The following is an 18,690-nucleotide window of genomic DNA, read 5'->3' on the forward strand; positions in this document are numbered from 1 at the left end:
AACTGTGCAATGGTGAGCTCCTGGAGACAGCCAATTTAAATATATTCCCAATATGATGTATACACAACTCAAACCATTTTATTGTCGAAGGCTTTCATGACTGGAATCACTAGGTTCTTGTGGGTTTTTTCGGGCTATATGGCCATGTTCTAGAGGCATTTCTCCTGACATTTCGCCTGCATCTATGGCAAGCATCCTCAGTGGTAGTGAGGTCTGTTGGAATTAGGACAATGGGTTTATATATCTGTGGAATGGCTGTGGTGGGGCAAATGCTGGACCACACCAACAACCACCATGTCAGGCTACACAGAGAAGCCATTGAAATGCACAAGCATGTGGACAATTTCAACAGAAAGGAAGAGACCATGAAAATGAACAAAATCTGGCTACCAGTATTAAAAAACTCTAAAATTACAACAGCAAAACAGCAGAGAGGAAACAACCAGGCACATCTTAACACCTCTCAGCAAGAGATTTTCCCAGGCTCAGCCAGGCCTTCAAATGCTAATGAAGGTGGTCAGTTGAAACATTCACACCTAGCTCCAGCAGAAAAGAGCTCTTTGCCCCACCCCAGCCATTCCACAGATTGTCCTAATTCCAACAGACCTCACTACCTCTGAGGATGCTTGCCATAGATGCAGGCGAAACGTCAGGAGAAATGCCTCTAGAACATGGCCCTATAGCCCGAAAAAACCCACAAGAACCTAGTCAAACCATTTTATTTAAATCATTTTATAAGCAAGCAAAAGATAAATAAAACATCCAGTCTAAGGCTCCCTGTTTAAATGTTAAAAGCCTGCTTAAACACCGTTGCCTGCTTAAAAGCATGTTCCCCTTTGAGGGTAAATCACAAAGGTTACCAAAGTCATACGCTTTCCCACATATGAAAAATAATTTCAGGGAGGGGATGGGGTGGTTTTCACTGAAGCAGAAAAGGCTGAGGGAGAAGTTTCTAAAAGAAATCATTTCCACAATGCCATGATTCACTTTCTCCATTTGGCAGTCTCTATAAAACCTTGAAAAAACACAGTAATAAATCCAGTCATATACAGGGTGCTTCTAAATGATGGGCCTAGTTTCAAAGGAGTATATTTCACGATGGTGACATGCTACAATTACACAAAAAGTCACACGCAGATTAATAAGTTACCAAGTGTTACTGCACATTTGGACCCAGATACAAATCTAAAAAATAACTCTGTAAATGGAGAACATTTCATTAGAAAGAAGTGATCCACACCCAAGGGTGGCCAACATTTCAGTCCTAGATACATTTACACAACAGCTCTACTCATAAGAGGAACTAGTCATGAGTTCTAGTTCCTCCTATTCCATCCACATGTTGACAACCAGGAGGATTGCTGCATTTTTCTGCAACAGTGGCAGTGAAACAACATATTCCATATTGGGATAACAATGTCTAAAACAAGTGAAGTAATAGTAACAATATATTCTGCTTTGGTCAGATCTGGAGCATGTTGAAAGAAGAGCAACCCAAATGGTTAAAAGGTCTGGAAGGCAAACACCATCAGAACCAGTTTGGAGAAGTTTGAGAGGGGACGTGATAGCCATGTTTATATCTTTGGAAGGATGGCATGTTGCAGAGGGTGCAAACTTGATTTCTGCTGCACCAGAGATTAGGACATGGAGCAATTGATTCAGACTACAGGAAGAGATTCCACCTGAACATTAGGAAGAATTTCCCAATTGCAAGATCTCTTCAGCAGTTGAATACACCACCTCATTTGTATGCAGAGGCAGAATGGCCAACTGCCAGGAATGCTTTGATTGTGTATTCCTATATGGCAGAATGGGTTTGAACTCAATATCCCTTGGAATGTTTTCCAAATCTATAGTAATTCTATATTTGAAAATGGAACACCTGAGGACCACCTGTGGGCAGGTTGCATATCACCCACACTGTCCTCCAGTACCGATATTTACTTTCCGCCTCAAACAGCTGCCTCACTGTTCATAACTGTAAATCTAGGATGCATCTACACTGTAGAACTAATGCAGTTTGGTATTATTATGTGATTTTGTCTCAGCTAAAATTATGTATTCATGGCCCGGCGTGCCTAGCTCCAAAGACTGAATGAGACACAGACATGTTGAAGGCTAAGGAATAGAGGCTTTATTCTCTTCAGCCAAAGTGGATGCCGGAGGGTCTGCATTCGCAAAAACTGACATGCCACAGACAACAGTCCAAAACAAAGTACTTTTGCTGTTCTGAGTGCTGATTGGCTCAATTCGGGGCCAGTTACGATCCCAGTGTTGGTTGGGAGAGATGCACTATGTGCTGTTGCCACTGTTTTGCTCTTGAGTCTGTCAGGAACTTTAATAAATTGTCCTTGCTCAGTTGGAAGTTCTGTAGCTGTTTCTTGGTCCCACTCTCATGGGTGCGTGAAGGTAAGGAATGTGGGTTGAGTTTGATTTGATGGGTGTTAATAACTCCACCCAGAGTAAAACAATGGGACTTGATCAGCTAAACAATGGATGGAAAGGGTGTTAGCATAGTTTGAATGGGTTCCCAAAAAAGAGGGGTATGTCTGGGTGTTGAGTAACTTCTGTGACATTTGGCTTGGCTACATTATTAGGAAGGCAAAGGTGTTATTGGAGGACTATGCTTGCAGTCTGAAGGGTGATAGGATTTCCTATGTTCCCCCGGGTGACTGTGTACATGGGAAACCTGTGTGTCCAGGCTAAAAATCATCTGCGGATTTAGAATCATAGAATCCTAGACTTGGAAGAGACCTCATGGGCCATCCAGTCCAACCCCTGCCAAGAAGCAGGAATATTGCATTCAAAGCACTCCTGACAGATGGCCATCCAGCCTCTGTTTAAAAGCTTCCAAAGAGGGAGCTATGGACACCCTGTCACAGCTGTGGGTTTTGAGGTTCTCTTTGGGGTACCAGGATTTCGAAAACAATACCATTTTAACTGTCATGGCTTAATGGTACAGAATCATGAGAGTTGTCATTTGACAAAGTCTTCAGCTTTTTCTGTAAAGGAGAACATGTGCTTCACTGCACTACTAATCCCAGGATTCTATAGCATTGAGCCATAGCAGTTAAAGGAGTGGCAAACCGCATTAACTCTACATGTAAGGCCATCCCTAGTCCTACAGAATTATATTTCCTTCATATCAGCTTTACGAAGACTGTTTCCTCCAAAGCAAGGGTCCTTATGTGCAGCCCAGTTGGTGGCAAGGAGAGATCCTTTTTCTGATCTTCCACAGCCACCAAATTAGCAGGAAAAGAATGCAACACTCTTTTCAGCGAGCATGCATCTCTCAAAACAACGTGGATCCCAAAAGTGGGCTGGTTTCATTTTAAGAGTTTGGAAAGGTCTTTTTTATTATTTTTTATAGGTTGGTGCAAGTCCAGGTAGTTTCCAATGGCAGTAGGTTCAACACATGCAGAAATCAGTAGGGTGGGAAAGATTAGTCTAGATCTTTAGGAAAGTAGGGCAGGGTGGGAACCCCTCACTGGAAATAATTCACAATGAGATCCAGGGGAAAAGTGTTTAAACTGGGGAAAGAAAAATATAACCCTGTTTTCAAAGTTGCTGGGTGTGGTCCAGGATTGACTGAATCATTAGGAAGCCGAATTTTCCCTTTGTCACAGCTTTTCTGATCTGTTTTTGACATTCTCGTAGACTTGTGATTTGTACGCTGACTTAGAAACATCTGCAAGAAATAGATAGGGCAACATGACTACGTCTGTTTTTCACTTGTTTACAATTTCAGCTAGAGAATCCTTTCCATCCCTCACCCAAAGCTAACAAAAAAAAACTGTCTGCATCAAAATAATAGGAATGCTATGCATTCAGCATTTTACAGATGAAAACTAGGACATGTGTGTCCAAGGACCACCAAACTGTAGTCAAGATGGAGTAAGTTATTAATGTGGAAAAACAGAAAATCTAGGAGTCAAGCTGTGTAAGATTTTTGTAGTTAATGTTCATTTTTTTTCATGTCAGGGGCAGCTTGAGAAACTGCAAATAGCTTCTGGTGTGAGAGAATTGGCCGTCTGCAAGGACGTTGCCCAGGGGACACCCAGATGTTTTTGATGTTTTACCATCCTTGTGGGAGGCTTCTCTCATGTGCTCCCATGGGGAGCTGGAGCTGACAGAGGGAGCTCGCCCATGCTATCCCGGATTCAAACTTCCAACCTGTCGATCTTCAGTCCTGCCAACACAAGGGTTTAACCCATTGCATCACAGGGGCTCCTTTGATCATCTAGCTTTTATATTTCAACAATTTTCTACTTATGTTTTAACTCAAAGGTTTTTGTTATCTTTCATTTACATATACCACATGCCACGATGTAGTGTACATTTTTAAATTATGCTTTATTTGTATGTACCATATTTTACACATGGGCTATGTTCTTGATGTCATTTTTTACTGTTTGTTACATGACTGATATTTTTGGTTTGTATTTTATTCATCCTAGGAGAAGCTGCAACAATTTACTTTTTCCGAAATCCATTGCAGAGGGCAAGATTCATCCCCTTTCTTTGGTCTCTTTCTTGCTGAATTGAATGGAAACTGCTTTTTCACTCTGAAATCAGTTTGCAATAATTGAAATAACCTATATACCCATGTACATGTCTATAAATTTAGTCAAAGCAAGAGCTTAGTGCATCACGGGAGGGCATAAAAGAAGGACTGACCCACTCTCCTTGGTTTTCCATAGCAGTTTCTAGCATTTTTAAATGTCTGGATGGGGAAAAGGAATTCACAAGGGGAGCTACCTCCTGACATTGGTGCTTTCTCCTCTTTGCAGAATGATTCTTGACTTATGCATGGCTCACGTGAAAATCCATAAGTCTGGCCCCAAACTCTGCCCTTGACTTATACATGAAGTTGAGTTATATATGAGCATATATGACAAGAGGAGGACAAAAAGGGGGAAAGTGGAATGAAAAGTCTGTTCCTTCCCTCAATCTCTCCCCTTCTATATGCTGATTCAGGAGCCTCAAATGCTGTCCATACTGACTGAAGAGTCATTTCTTCCCCTCTCTGGAGTAAAGTAGGGCAAAACAAAACAGCAACCGTGGAGTTGTATGCCTGAGATAGAGGACCCTTGCCCAAATTTCCTTTTCTGAGGTAGAACTCTGAATTATCTCCATGGATCCTCATTCCTCATGCCAGACTCACCACCAAGTAGAATATAAGTCACATATATGACATTTACTCAGTGTACTATATAGGAGCCGCTGGTGGCACAATGGGTTAAACCTTTATGCTAGCAGGACTGAAGACCGACAGGTCAGAGGTTTGAATCCGAGGAGAGTACAGATGAGCTCCCTCTGTACTATAAGTGTACTATATAACAAACAATGAAATTGCACTCTCTAATTGTCTTAGAGAAGACAATTATGCTGGGGAAAATGGAAGGAAAAAGGAAGAGAGGGCAACCAAGGGCAAGATGGATGGATGGGATCCTTGAAGTGACTAGATTGACCTTGAAGGAGCTGGGGGTGGTGATGGCTGACAGGGAGCTCTGGCGTGGGCTGGTCCATGAGGTCACGAAGAGTCGGAAACAACTGAATGAATGAACAACAACAACAAGAATTGTCTACACCTGGGGAGTACTCCTCCCAATGCCCCACCCTGGGTTTGTCAGTGATGCAAAATGCCTTTTAATAGGCAGCACAAGACACTGACCAAAATGCTAGCATTTTAGAAAGCAAAGACAGAAGAGTGGCAGTAGGAGCCACTTAAGGTGATGGAAACCAGTCTTAAGTAAGAAGAAAAATCCAGGCATTAGCTATAGTGGGGATCACACATAAAATATTTCAGGAGCTTATGGTTGGTGATCTCAGCACTATAGAACCTACCCATACTTTCACAGCTGTTGTTGCTGTTGTTGTTACTGCTGTGGAACCAAGCTTTTGGGACAGTGCAATAAGGCAGCAATAGGAAACCTTACCATGCCATCGGGATTCGATACAGGTGATCGAGATGGTTTTATACCGTGGATTTGATGTTGAGATGAATGATTTAATGCTTATGTATGTGTATGATTTATTTCTGTCCCAGCATTGAATGTTTGCCTTTTTATTTTGTGCTCCGCCCCGAGTCCCCTTTGGGGCAAGAAGGGCAGAATATAAATGCTTTAAATAAATAAATAAATAAATAAATAAATAAATAAATATTATTTCTATAGTGCTGTCAAAAGTTTCTCCCTTTTTGGGACAAACTGGTTACAGTCCCAAGACTTACCACTATTATTTATGTATAAGTTATTCTCACACTTATTGATTTTAATACAACCTGTCAGTACGTTGGAGGTCATTCCATGGAGAAGGGAAAGTAGAGGTCTAGCCATCCCTGAATGCCACTGCCATTTCCCTTCCCAGACTTTAAAAAAGCCAGAAGTGGGGTTGCTCTAGTGCTTCTTTTAGGTTCTCCCAGGACAGACTAGACTCTCACTTTTCAGGCACTGCTGATTTTATCTACCTACCTTTTTGGAGCCCTTTGAGATGGTTTTCATTTCTCTCCCTAAAAGAAAAGATAGGAAATAAACATCACACAAAGCACAACAAAAATGTTGTGTATGATGCCCTCCACTGGCCAGAGAGGCAATGTGCAGATCCCTCAAAATATTGGAAAATGTGGTATAGAACTAAATCACAGCACATGATACCATTAGGCAAAATAAGGCCATTGCCTAGAACAGCATACTTTGTGAATTGTGAGGGTCCGTTATTTGTCTGTCCTTTAATAATTACATGTACAGCCAGCCCTCCACAATTGCCCAGGGTGGGAAAAGCCTAAAGATCATTACTCCCAATACTACATTTAATGCCACTTCATAGCTTCATTCTTTAAAAGTTCTGTAATATGTTGTTTTTGTCCATCAGAGAATCTTCCATTTCTAGAATTCTGAATCCTTTGAATTACATAAACAGAACACCTAAGCAGAGAATCGAAACTAGAACAACACAAACAAGTTTCAGGAACGTACCTGCAGATCCTTCTCCAGAGTATCATCCCCAGAGCAAAGATAATGAAAAACTGCAATGCAACACAAACAGCCAATGGTATCCAGGGCCCTCCATTTCCTCTGCTTTCGGGACATTGAGTTGACAAACAGTCTTTCGCTGAGATGATATTTCAAAAGAAAGCCATAGAGAGAAAAGACATGAAATTCTAGGTTTCATGGCATTGGCATTTTAATTTTATTTTTTGCATATGATATGGGGGGGGGGGGGAGTAGCTGATGGCACTATTGCTGTTAGCTAGATGGAAACAGTTCTAGTTAGGAATAGTTTGCATGGATTTTCCTTCAAAAGTGCCTTAAACTCAAGTGAATGGTAAAATATGTTATACTTACTTTGTACAAGTTGCCATCTACATACAGATCCAGACATATTTCATTATTTCTGAACGTATATTTTCTGATTATATATGAGATTGTGTCAAATAATTAATAAAGACTTTACCATAAAAAAAAGAAATTCTAGGTTTCTCTCCAATACAAAAATAATGCCTGTGTCCAAAATCCTGATATCAAGACTGAAATACTGGCTTCCCAGTACCCTCCCAGGTGAGACCCAAAGCTAAGATGAGTCCTGAGACTGAGCAGAAAGGCAAATAGTCAACAAACAATAACTTTGGCAAAGAGATCTACCAAGTCTCAGCACTGCTTTCAGTCCACGCTAGTCACAGCAGTGGCGGAGATAGATAAAATTTAACCCAAGCATCAGGGTTTTATAGAATTTCAGTTACATGAACAAAAACAATGTGAACATGAGCAATATCTAATGCATGCGTGGTGATCCTCATCTGAGGTCTATGTGATCTGTACAGAATGGAGACACAGATTATTTATTGTTTACGAAGATGTTCTCAGTAACATTTTATTATACAGCAGAGTAAACCTTGGTTTAAATACTGTAGTAAAGCTTCGGCTTATTCTGCTTATACACATTTACCAACCATCACACACTACACTATACAGGCAACCTCTCATGAGTGTACAGGAGAACAAAGATGGCTATGTCAGCATAATGGTTTTGCTAGTGTGAAATATAGCTTATAGTTTTAAACTTTGTCTATGTCCGGTGCAGGACGGCATGCTATGCAAGGGTTAAAGACATAGTGATTTATTTCCTAGAGCGTGAACTGTGAACAGTTATGGGATAAGTCTCAGATTCCAATGACGTGAAATTGGAGAAAAGGACTGATGGGCTTTTTTCTTTCAGCCATGCCAAGGAATGAGCAAGCCAAATGTATGATTGCTCCTGTAAATAGTTCTGTTTGTTATTTTCTGTAGCTGTTAGAAAGTAACTAAATAAGCGTGCCGCTTCAAGGCTTTGAAGCTGATGGAAGACTGTGTACTCCGCTTTATTGCGTACCTCATTAAAGTTGCTCTGAAGCCGAATTTTACCCACAGGCCAACTGCCTTGTGACATGAAAGCATAGAATCATAGAATCATAGAGTTGGAAGAGACCTCATGGGCCATCCAGTCCAACCCCCTGCCAAGAAGCAGGAATATTGCATTCAAATCACCCCTGACAAATGGCCATCCAGCCTCTGCTTAAAAGCTTCCAAAGAAGGAGCCTCCACCACACTCCGGGGCATATTTCCCAATACATGTCCCTGAGTGGCCAAGAGAATTCTGGCTCAAAAAAGAGCAAATTTCCCAAGTTCTGCTCAAAAAACACACAGCATATTTCCCAGCCCAGATGTTTGGGAAAGGCCTTACCCTGTGAAATAGGCAGCAACCTGCTAGCCTGTTCATTCTCAGTCAAAGTGAAGATGATCTCTGTCTTTGGAGAAAACTGGCATTTCACTTTCCTCTCCTTGGTCTCTGCTTTAAAGCAAATGTGGAGCTGTGTTGCCCTTTGCCCTCGGAAGATGCTGTGTCTCTCCTCTTTGTCTTCCTGCTGGATTTGTTCTCCACCTTCCCACCAAGTGCCCACATCCCTGAGTAGCTTCTTGCCTGAGATGGAGCAACTCAAGACATAGCATGTCGTATTGGCTTCACTGCTCTCCAAAATTAGCTTTCTGCCTGGAAAGAGAGAACGAGAGTAAGATTGAAAGCGAGCCAGCCCTGATGACCCACCACATTCTGGCACCAGACAACTGCTATCTAATCTAGCAAGTTTTTGGCACCAGGACATTTTTGGAGCTATTTGGTCCAGAAAGGGACATAAGCATCAAAAAGGCAACTTCCACAATTCTTATCAACTGCAGCTCATTCATACCAAGCACACATCCACACACAGCAGTTAATGCAGTTTGACATTGCTTTAATTGTGACAGTTTAATGTTATGAAATCCTGGAATTGATAATTTGTTGAAGCACCAGCACTCTTTGGCGGAGAAGACTTTAGAATTTAGGGCCCTTCCAGATAGGCCCTATGTCCCAGAATCTGATACCAGGTTTTCTGTTTATCCCAGATTATCTGGCAGTGGGGACTCATATAATCCTGTTTTAAGGCAGAAAACCTGGGATCAGATCCTGGGATACAGGGCCTGTCTGGAAGGGCCCTCAGAGAATTCCATAACAGTTAAAGTGGTGTGAAACTGCATTAATTCCACAGTGTAGAAGCAAGTTGAGACAGATCTTCCTTTAATCCCGCTACCAGCACACTTCCCTGAACTCTATTTCTTAAGATTTCAGCAGCTATAATCTCAGTGTTATAGCTGCTGAAATCTTAAGAAACATTATACAAGTGTGCTAGCAGCTGGATTAAAAAAAGATCTGTCTCAAATTGCTTCTAAACAGTGGAACTTGGATTTCAGCAGCTATAATCTCACCAGGAGCCCCCGGTGGTGCAGTGGGTTAAACCCCTGTGCCGGCAGGACTGAAGACCGACAGGTCACAGGTTTGAATCCGGGGAGAGGCGGATAAGCTCCCTCTATCGAATCCAGCTCCTCATGCGGGGACATGAGAGAAACCTCCCACAAGGATGATAAAAATATCAAATCATCTGGGCAGCGCCCCCTGGGCAACATCCTTGCAGACAGCCAATTCTCTCACACCAGAAGCAACTTGCAATTTCTCAAGTCGCTCCTGACATGATATAAAAAAAAAAACTCAGTGTTGGAGCCCCAATGTTGGTGCAGTGGGTTAAATAGCTGAGCGGCTGAATTTGCTGACCGAAAGGTCGCCGGTTCGAGTCTGGGGAGCAAGATGAGCTCCCGCTATTAGCCCCAGCTTCTGCCAACCTAGCAGCTTGAAAACATGCAAATGTGAGTAGAACAATAGGTGGGAAGGTAATGGTGCTCCATGCTGTCATGCAGCCACATGACCTTGGAGGTGTTTACGGACAACGCTGTCTCTTCAGCTTAGAAATGGAGATGAGCACCAACGGCCAGAGTCAGACAGGACAAGAAAGGAGATTCTACCTGCATATTAGGAAGAACAGAGGCTGGATGGCTATCTCTCGGGGGTGCTTTGAATGCGAATTTCCTGCTTCTTGGCAGGGGGTTGGACTGGATGGCCCACGAGGTCTCTTCCAACTCTATGATTCTATGTCTGGACTTAATGTGAGGGGAAAACCTTTACCTTTACCTTAGTGTTGGAAATTAAAGCACTAGCTTTGAGCAATTAACCTGAATCTGCTATGTACAAATTGTCAGGTAGGCATTTTGTCCCAATTTCACTTATTAAATAATCCTGCCTTTGAAATATTCACTTCTAAAACTAGCAGATGTTTGATATATTGATTTCAATTCATAGCCTCATCTCCTCCTTTATCTTAAAAGTTTGGGAGGCTTCCCCACCTCCCTACCCCCATTTTTTGTTAGAGAAGGCATGCAATATGGGTTGTGCATAATGTCCACCACCACACCTACAGCTAGAAAGCAGCTTTAGAGCATCTATTTCCAAACTAAGAGCTCCCCCACCCTTTGAATTACCTATTAGTGGATACACTGAAACAGTCCGTATGATTCCCATCCCCAACTTGTGCCATGCTAAAAGCATTCAGAGTACATAGAACTTTTTTTACATTCACAGAAATAGCTTGGTGTACTCTGTTAGTATGAATTATGAATATTAATCCACTCAGACTATCAGTGTGTGGTTTCTGGCAACGCCTGAATTTTAACTGCTGTCAGTCACTTTAGCAGAAAAGCAACGCAGAACAAAACAAAACAAAAAAACCCAATGATAATACAGATCCTCTTTTTAAAAAGGCTTTTTATCAGTCTTCTATTTGAAGGCATTCTTTGTTAGAAAGGCTGTCAAGTTAAAACCTGTTTTAAAGATAATGAACCACAAAAAGGGAGGCTAGCAGAAAGTCCCTTGAAGTTGATAGCTGATTGACTCATACCCTTCTCACCATCTCCTACCCAACAGCAGATTGGACTGTTTTCCTATTTTGGTTCAAGAAATTATTTATCTCCCTGCATGTCTCCATCACTGCTCTGTCATCACCAATATATCCAAGCTTCAGTCTTAAAAGCTAAGCAAAGTCAATCATGGTTAGCACTTGAATGTGATATAGCCTGGAGCTCCCATCGGGGCTGGGTAAAAAGATCCCAACATAGTGTAGAATCATAGAATCCTAGAGTTGGAAGAGACTTTGTAGGCCATCCAGTCTAACCCCCTTCCAAGAAGCAGGAAAATTGCATTCAAAGCACCCCTGACAGATGGCCATCCAGCCTCTGTTTAAAAGCTTCCAAAGAAGGAGCCTCCACCACACTCCGGGGCAGAGAGTTCCACTGCTGAACGGCTCTCACAGTCAGGAAGTTCTTCCTAATATTCAGATGGAATCTCCTTTCCTATAGTTTGAAGCCATTGTTCCGCGTCCTACTCTCCAGGACAGCAGTAAACAAGTTCACTCCCTCCTCCCTATGACTTCCACTCACATATTTATACACGGCTATAATGTCTCCTCTCAGCCTTCTCTTCTTCAGGCTAAACATGCCCAGCTCTTTAAGCCGCTCCTCATAGGGCTTGTTCTCCAGACCTTTGATCATTTTAGTCGCCCTCCTCTGGACACATTCCAGCTTGTCAATATCTCTCTTCAATTGTGGTGCCCACAATTGGACACAATATTCTAGGTCCAACCGCTGTAGTGGTTTGAGTGTTGGTATATAATTCTAGAAACGAAGTTTCAATTCCCCATTGAGCTAAGGAAACCTGCTGAGTGATCTTGGATGAGTCACACATTCTTATTTGCAGAAAAATCCATTATAGGTGTATCTGAGGCCCCTTCCACAAAGCTGTATAAAATCTGCACTGAACTGGATTATATGGCAGTGTGGACCCAGATAACCCAGTACAAAGCAGATATTATGGATTATCTGCCTTGACATTCTGGGTTATATGGCTGTGTGGAAGGGCCCTTAGAGTAGTCAGAGGTCAGAAACGACTTGAAGGCACACACAACAAAAACAGCTGGTTGGTGGTGCAGCGGGTTAAACCACAGAGCTGCTGAATTGCTGATCGAAAGGTCAGCAGTTTCAATCCAGGGAGCAGGGTGAGCTCCCGCTATTAGCCCCAGCTTCTGCCCTTGGGGTCAGAGGAGACCCCAAGGGCCATCCAATCCAACTCCCTTCCATGCACACTCCCAACAGATGGGCACCCAGAATACAAATAAAGTATTATTATGCCCTGATGATGCAGTGGGTTAAATCGCTGAGCTGCTGAACTTACTGACCGAAAGGTCAGTGGTTCAAATCCAGGGAGCAGGTGAGCTCCCGCTGTTAGCCCAAGCTTCTGCCAACCTAGCAGTTCAAAAACATGCAAATGTGAGAAGATCAATAGGTACCGCTCCGACGGAAAGGTAACAGTGCTCCATGCAGTCATGCTGGCAACATGACTTTGGAGGCGTCTATGGAAAACATCGGCTTTTTGGCTTAGAAATTGACATGAGCACCACCTGCCAGAGTCGAACATGACAAGACTTAATTTCAAGGGGAAACCTTTAGGACCTAAATATCCTAAACGCACCAGTGCCTGTCTAATCTTGGAACATAAACAGGACCAGTCGTAGTAAGTGTCTGGATGGCAGATCACCACTGAATACCTGCTGCTGTAGATTGTAATTTCAGAAGATGACACTGGCAAAATTACCTCTAAGTCCTCCTTACCTTATAAAAACCTGTCAGCTGGTGGCTTGAAGGCAAAACATACACACAAAAGAATCTCGCTGAAACTACATTTGGGTGAGGCATCACCTTTCTTTGGCAGAAAAGTCTAAAAAGCTAGTGAACCTACAACTCCCATAGTTCTATAGATAAAGCCATAACAGGTCAAGTGGTATCAAACTGCATTAATTCTACAGTGTAGTTCCACCCCCAGTTCCAAACCATTTTTCAGTATCTTTCCAAGGTTATTTCACTTACCAGTGACAACCACAAGGTCATAGTAATGGCCCAATTCACACCAGTATCGCCCAGTATCGTTATCTGTGAGGTTGCGGAATTGAAGAGCATAATTCTGAAGCACTTCAAGACGATCCCAGGAGGACGGGAGACGCTTTATCACATGGCTATTCTCCAGTTTTTGAAAGAGAGGTGTAGTATGGCCTTGATGGTCAAAGTACCAGGACACTGCCCTGGTGAGATCTCCAGAGCAAGACGTACATGGACATGGAAGCTCCGGTGATGAGCCTTTCACTGCGTAGATGGCTTTTTGGAGAAAAGGCTGAATTAAGTGCTACGACATCAGAAATCAGATTAGTTGGCTCTCTAAAGCAGGACTTTTTCAACCTTTTCCACTCATGACCCCTTTCCGCCCAATAATTTTACATGACCTCAAAAATACAGGTATTTAAAATAGATGTAAAACCAAACATTTACAGAAAAAAAGCCAGCATTTGCATGGCTTGCTAAACTGTCTGATTTTCCGTTTTATGAAGTACAGCAGAAGCATTTTCTTAAGAGTCCACTATAAAACACTGCATGTTGTTGCTCACAGATTTGTGTAAATATGGTGATGTTCAGAAACCTTTTCTTGTTACCATTTTTTTCATGAACCTAACATTGAGCTTAGGAGATCCCATTTGGGGACTGGACCCAAAGTTTTAACAGCAATGCTTAAGGCAGGCATGAGCAAACTTCGGGCCCCCAGGTGTTTTGGCTGTTAGGAATTGTGGGAGCTGAAGTCCAAAGCACCTGGAAGACTGAAGTTTGCCGATGCCTGCTCTAAGGATTGTTGTACAGTAGTCCTCATCATGCTGGCTGCTAGGACCTATAGTCCAACATCTGGAGGGCCATATGATTCCCATTAGAAGGCATGAGATGAACAGATGGGGCAATTCCTTCTTTGGCCCAATCTACACTGCCAGATAAAATCCAAGTTATCTGCCTTGAACTGGATTATATTACTCGACATTGCTATATAATCAATTTCAAAACATAACTCCCCACAACGTTTCCACCGGCTGAAAGATTCCAAGAGTTGCAGTCCACTCTTTGTGTGAGATACTAACAACTGATAAGACCAGTAGAAGGGTTACAACTAATAGGAATTGTAGTCCAATATACCTGGAGAAGACTGTGGATATCTAATGTGGTAAGTAAGGTAGTTAGGGAGGACAAGAAGTTCCTAGCATCACTTTTCAGGGTTAAAACATCCCTCTTCCAAGCATGCTTCCACCACTACAATGTTTAGCTGAGCAAATCCATGGAGTATAGAACTTTAAAAGCAAACAAGAGCAAATGCAGACTTTTTCTGCATATCTATAGTTGTCCCTCCACATTTGAAGTTTTGGCAGATTTCATGGATTTGGTTAAAATGTTCTCTCTAGCAATCTATATGTCCTCTAGCATGACTTTAGGCCCTAGGGTCAACTTGCTCGGGTCAAGCTGGAGGACCTAGAGCGGGCATGGGCCAACTTGGGCCCTCCAGGTGTTTTGGACTTCAACTTCCACAATTCCTAACAGCCAGTAGGCTTTTAGGTATTGTGGAAGTCGAAGTCCAAAACATCTGAAGAGCCCAAGTTAACCCATGCCTAGTACAAATACTTGTTCTCATCAACATCTTCGTCAAACTTTGAGACTAATAAAATCCAAAGGGAAGAGATAAGCTCTTACTTTCTCCAACACAGACTTTGCAAGAGAAGACAACAGCAATCAGAACCGAAACAGCAACGCCTGGAGAACTTTGAGAAACACCTTTACTCATCTTTAGAGGAAACTCCTTTAGATTCTCACCACTGGAAACAAAAGAGACATCTCTTTGCCGTGATCCAACCAGGCACTTCTGCTGTCTTCCTTCAACTACAAGACTTTATTTGCTTTGTTATCAAAATACAATGCTGAGGCACAAAAGGAAGGCCAGGAATAGTTACTCCAAGCCCTATCGGCACGGCACACTTCCCGAGGAGCCTAGTTTGAGCGGCTTATCAAAAGAAACATGGATTGATATAATGAAAGGGAAGGGAAATTATGGTATATGAGTTAGTTTTAATGATGTCTTGAGCATTTCCCAGCTTCTCCTCAGGTTGTGCCACTCAACTTTTGTATATTATTTCTAGCACCCACTTTTTGCTTGATAGTCAAGCAATGCTTCTTGTAAGTCAGAGCACAGTTCAGGGTGACATCCAGGTATTTTGGTGTGCTGCAATGCTCCACTGAAATTCCTTCCCAGGTAATGGGATTCCTTCCCAGGGCTCAGAGCTCAAGATGCTTGTCTGTTCTTAAAATGAAAAGCACACCTCTGCTTTTTAGATGCATTAGGAATCAGCTGGTTTTCCCTGTAATAGGCAGTAAGAACACCTAAAGCTTCAGAGAGCTTCTGTTCAACCATTTCAAAGCTCTCTGCTTGAGCGGTGATGACACGATTGTCAGCATAGATGAAACTCTCTGTCCCTTCTGGCAGTGGCTAGTCATTTGTGTAAATGCTAAATACTGATGAAGCAAGCACGCTCCACAGGACAAGCCCTTCTTCTGTTTTTACTATCTGCTTCCCTGATCTTGGAACTCAACAATGAAGATTTCATATGAAGCAGATGAGGTGGTAGCCCTCTATGATATTATAATTTTTCTCAGGAAGAGGAGATGATTTACAGTATCATAAGCTGCTGTCAGGTCTATGAAGACAACTCCTGTAATCTGCTGCCTTTCAAAACCATCTTCTATGTGCATCTTCTATTTGTGTAAATGTAGCAAGCATGCTCCTCTGAGGCAGACCATCCTTCTTTCTTCCAATAGTTAAACAACCAGATAATGAAAACAACCACCTTTGTGAACCTTTCACAACCACTGAATTGGAAATGGCTCTCAACAAATGTAAAATGGCAAAGCAGCTGGCTTGGACGATCTGCAGATGGAACAAATTAAGAACTTTGGTCCAAAAGCAAGATGCTGGCTGCTGAAGCTGATGAACAACTGCATTGCATCCTATCGGATCCCCAAAATCTGGAGGAAAGCAAGTCATAGCCACTTTGAAACCAGGCTAAAACCATTATGATCCAAAAAGCTATAGACCAATCTCCTTGTTGTGTCATCTTTATAAGGTTCTGGAGAGAGATATTTGCATAGAATTATGGAAAAATATACCTGTTTATGATTCCACAGCAAGCTGGTTTTAGGAAAGGGAAAAGCTCCACATCACAAGTGTTGAACCTGACTCAGCACATAGAAGATGGTTTTGAAAGGCAGCAGATCACAGGAGTCGTCTTCATAGACCTGTCAACTGTTTATGATGTTGTAAATCACCGCCTCCCTCTGAGAAAAACATATAATATCACAAAGGATAACCACTTCATTTGCTTCATAGGAAATCTACCCCATAGCATTGAGCCATGGCAGTTAAAAGTGGTGTCAGACTGCATTAATTCTACACTATATATGTATTAATTAATTAATTTCATGCTTTATCTCTCCATATGGAGACTCAAAGCGGTGCACAATCAAAAACATTACAACTTAAAATATACATATATACAATAATAGACAATATATATTATATATTATTTTATATTATTTTACTGACACAAAAACACAGTATGTCACAACAAACAAGATATATATGCTGGATTTCGTATCACAAAATCACAAGTTAAATACTTCCCAAGCATCTAGGACTGTGTGGTGTATTTTTGAATGATGTGCACAGATCCAAGTAAGGTGGCTTTTTGCGGTTGATAGATCGTGATTTTGTCAATGTTTATTATATATTTTTATTTTATTCCTTCATCACATTATTTTGCATCTGTTTATTGCATTTTCTGTTATTTTATGTATTTTGTTTTGATGCTATTATTTGCTGTTTGTATTTTATTTTATTTTATTGTACTGTAATTCTGGGCTTGGCCTCGTTAGCCGCCCCGAGTCCCCTTTGGGGAGATGGTGGCGGGGTATAAATAAAGATGGTGATGATGATGATGATGATTATATATTATCAGTAGTAATTATATTTAATATATTAGCATTACTATATTACAATAACATTATTATATATTATATTGTATTATTAGTAGTATTTATATTGTATTATATATTATTATCAATATATTTATATACAATATATTACATCATTAGCAAAGCACAATATCAGTATTATTTATTACTATATTGCACCATAATACTGCAATATTATTAGTAATATTACATGTAATCCATAATATACAATTATTATATTACTATATTGTACTATATTAATATACTACAGTATATAAAACATTACCTGTATATTATACTATTATATAATATACTGTACTATATATTAACTTGTAGTATATATAATATATTGTATTATTATTAGTATTATATTGTATTATAATCAATATTATATTTATATGCAATATATTACATCATTAGCGAAGCACAGTATCAGTATTATTTATTACTATATTGTACCATTAGGCTATACTGAAATATTAGGTTCTTGTGGGTTTTTTCGGGCTATAGAGCCATGTTCTAGAGGCATTTCTCCTGACGTTTCACCTGCATCTATGGCAAGCATCCTCAGAGGTAGTGAGGTCTGTTGGAATTAGGACAATGGGTTTATATATCTGTGGAATGGCTGGGGTGGGGCAAGGAACTCTTCCCTGCTGCAGTTAGGTGTGAATGTTTCAACTGATCACCTTCATTAGCATTTGAAGGCCTGCCTGAGCCTGGGAAAATCTCTTGCTGGGAGGTGTTAATCTGTGCCTGGTTGTTTCCTCTCTGTTGTTTTGCTGTTGTAATTTTAGAGTTTTTTAATACTGGTAGCAGATTTTGTTCATTTTCATGGTCTCTTCCTTTCTGTTGAAATTGTCCACATGCTTGTGGATTTCAATGGCTTCTCTGTGTAGTCTGACATGGTGGTTGTTGGAGTGGTCCAGCATTTCTGTGTTCTCAAATAATATGCTGTGTCCAGGTTGGTTCATCAGGAGCTCTGCTATGGCTGACTTCTCTGGTTGAAGTAGTCTGCAGTGCCTTTCATGTTCCTTGATCCATGTTTGGGCATTGCTGCGTTTGGTGGTCCCTATGTAGACTTGTCCACAGCTGCATGGTATACGGTAGACTCCTGCAGAGGTGAGAGGATCCCTCTTGTCCTTTGCTGAACGTAGCATTTGTTGGATTTTCTTGGTGGGTTTGTAGATTGTTTGTATGTTATGTTTCCTCATCAGCTTCCCTATGTGGTCAGTGGTTCCCTTGATGTATGGCAGGAACACTTTTCCTCTGGGTGGATCTTCATCTTGACTCTCGTGGCTTGTTCTCGGTCTTGCAGCTCTTCTGATGTCTGAGGTGGAGTATCCATTGGCCTGGAGAGCCCAGTTGAGGT

General features: G+C 41.4%; 1 protein-coding gene across 1 annotated transcript; it reads right to left on the minus strand.

Moving 5' to 3' along the window:
* Positions 1–2,311: 2,311 nt before the first annotated feature.
* Positions 2,312–15,160, minus strand: LY6G6F (lymphocyte antigen 6 family member G6F). Its single transcript, XM_067463328.1, has 6 exons — positions 15,012–15,160; positions 13,320–13,604; positions 8,722–9,027; positions 6,978–7,113; positions 6,474–6,511; positions 2,312–3,688 (listed from the first exon to the last, which is right to left on the minus strand). The coding sequence occupies exons 1-6, from the start codon at positions 15,100–15,102 to the stop codon at positions 3,621–3,623; spliced, it is 924 nt and encodes a 307-aa protein (XP_067319429.1). The 5' UTR covers positions 15,103–15,160; the 3' UTR covers positions 2,312–3,620.
* Positions 15,161–18,690: the final 3,530 nt, after the last annotated feature.

Source organism: Anolis sagrei, chromosome 2, assembly GCF_037176765.1.
Source record: "Anolis sagrei isolate rAnoSag1 chromosome 2, rAnoSag1.mat, whole genome shotgun sequence".
In the NCBI taxonomy this organism is placed as follows: domain Eukaryota; kingdom Metazoa; phylum Chordata; class Lepidosauria; order Squamata; family Dactyloidae; genus Anolis; species Anolis sagrei.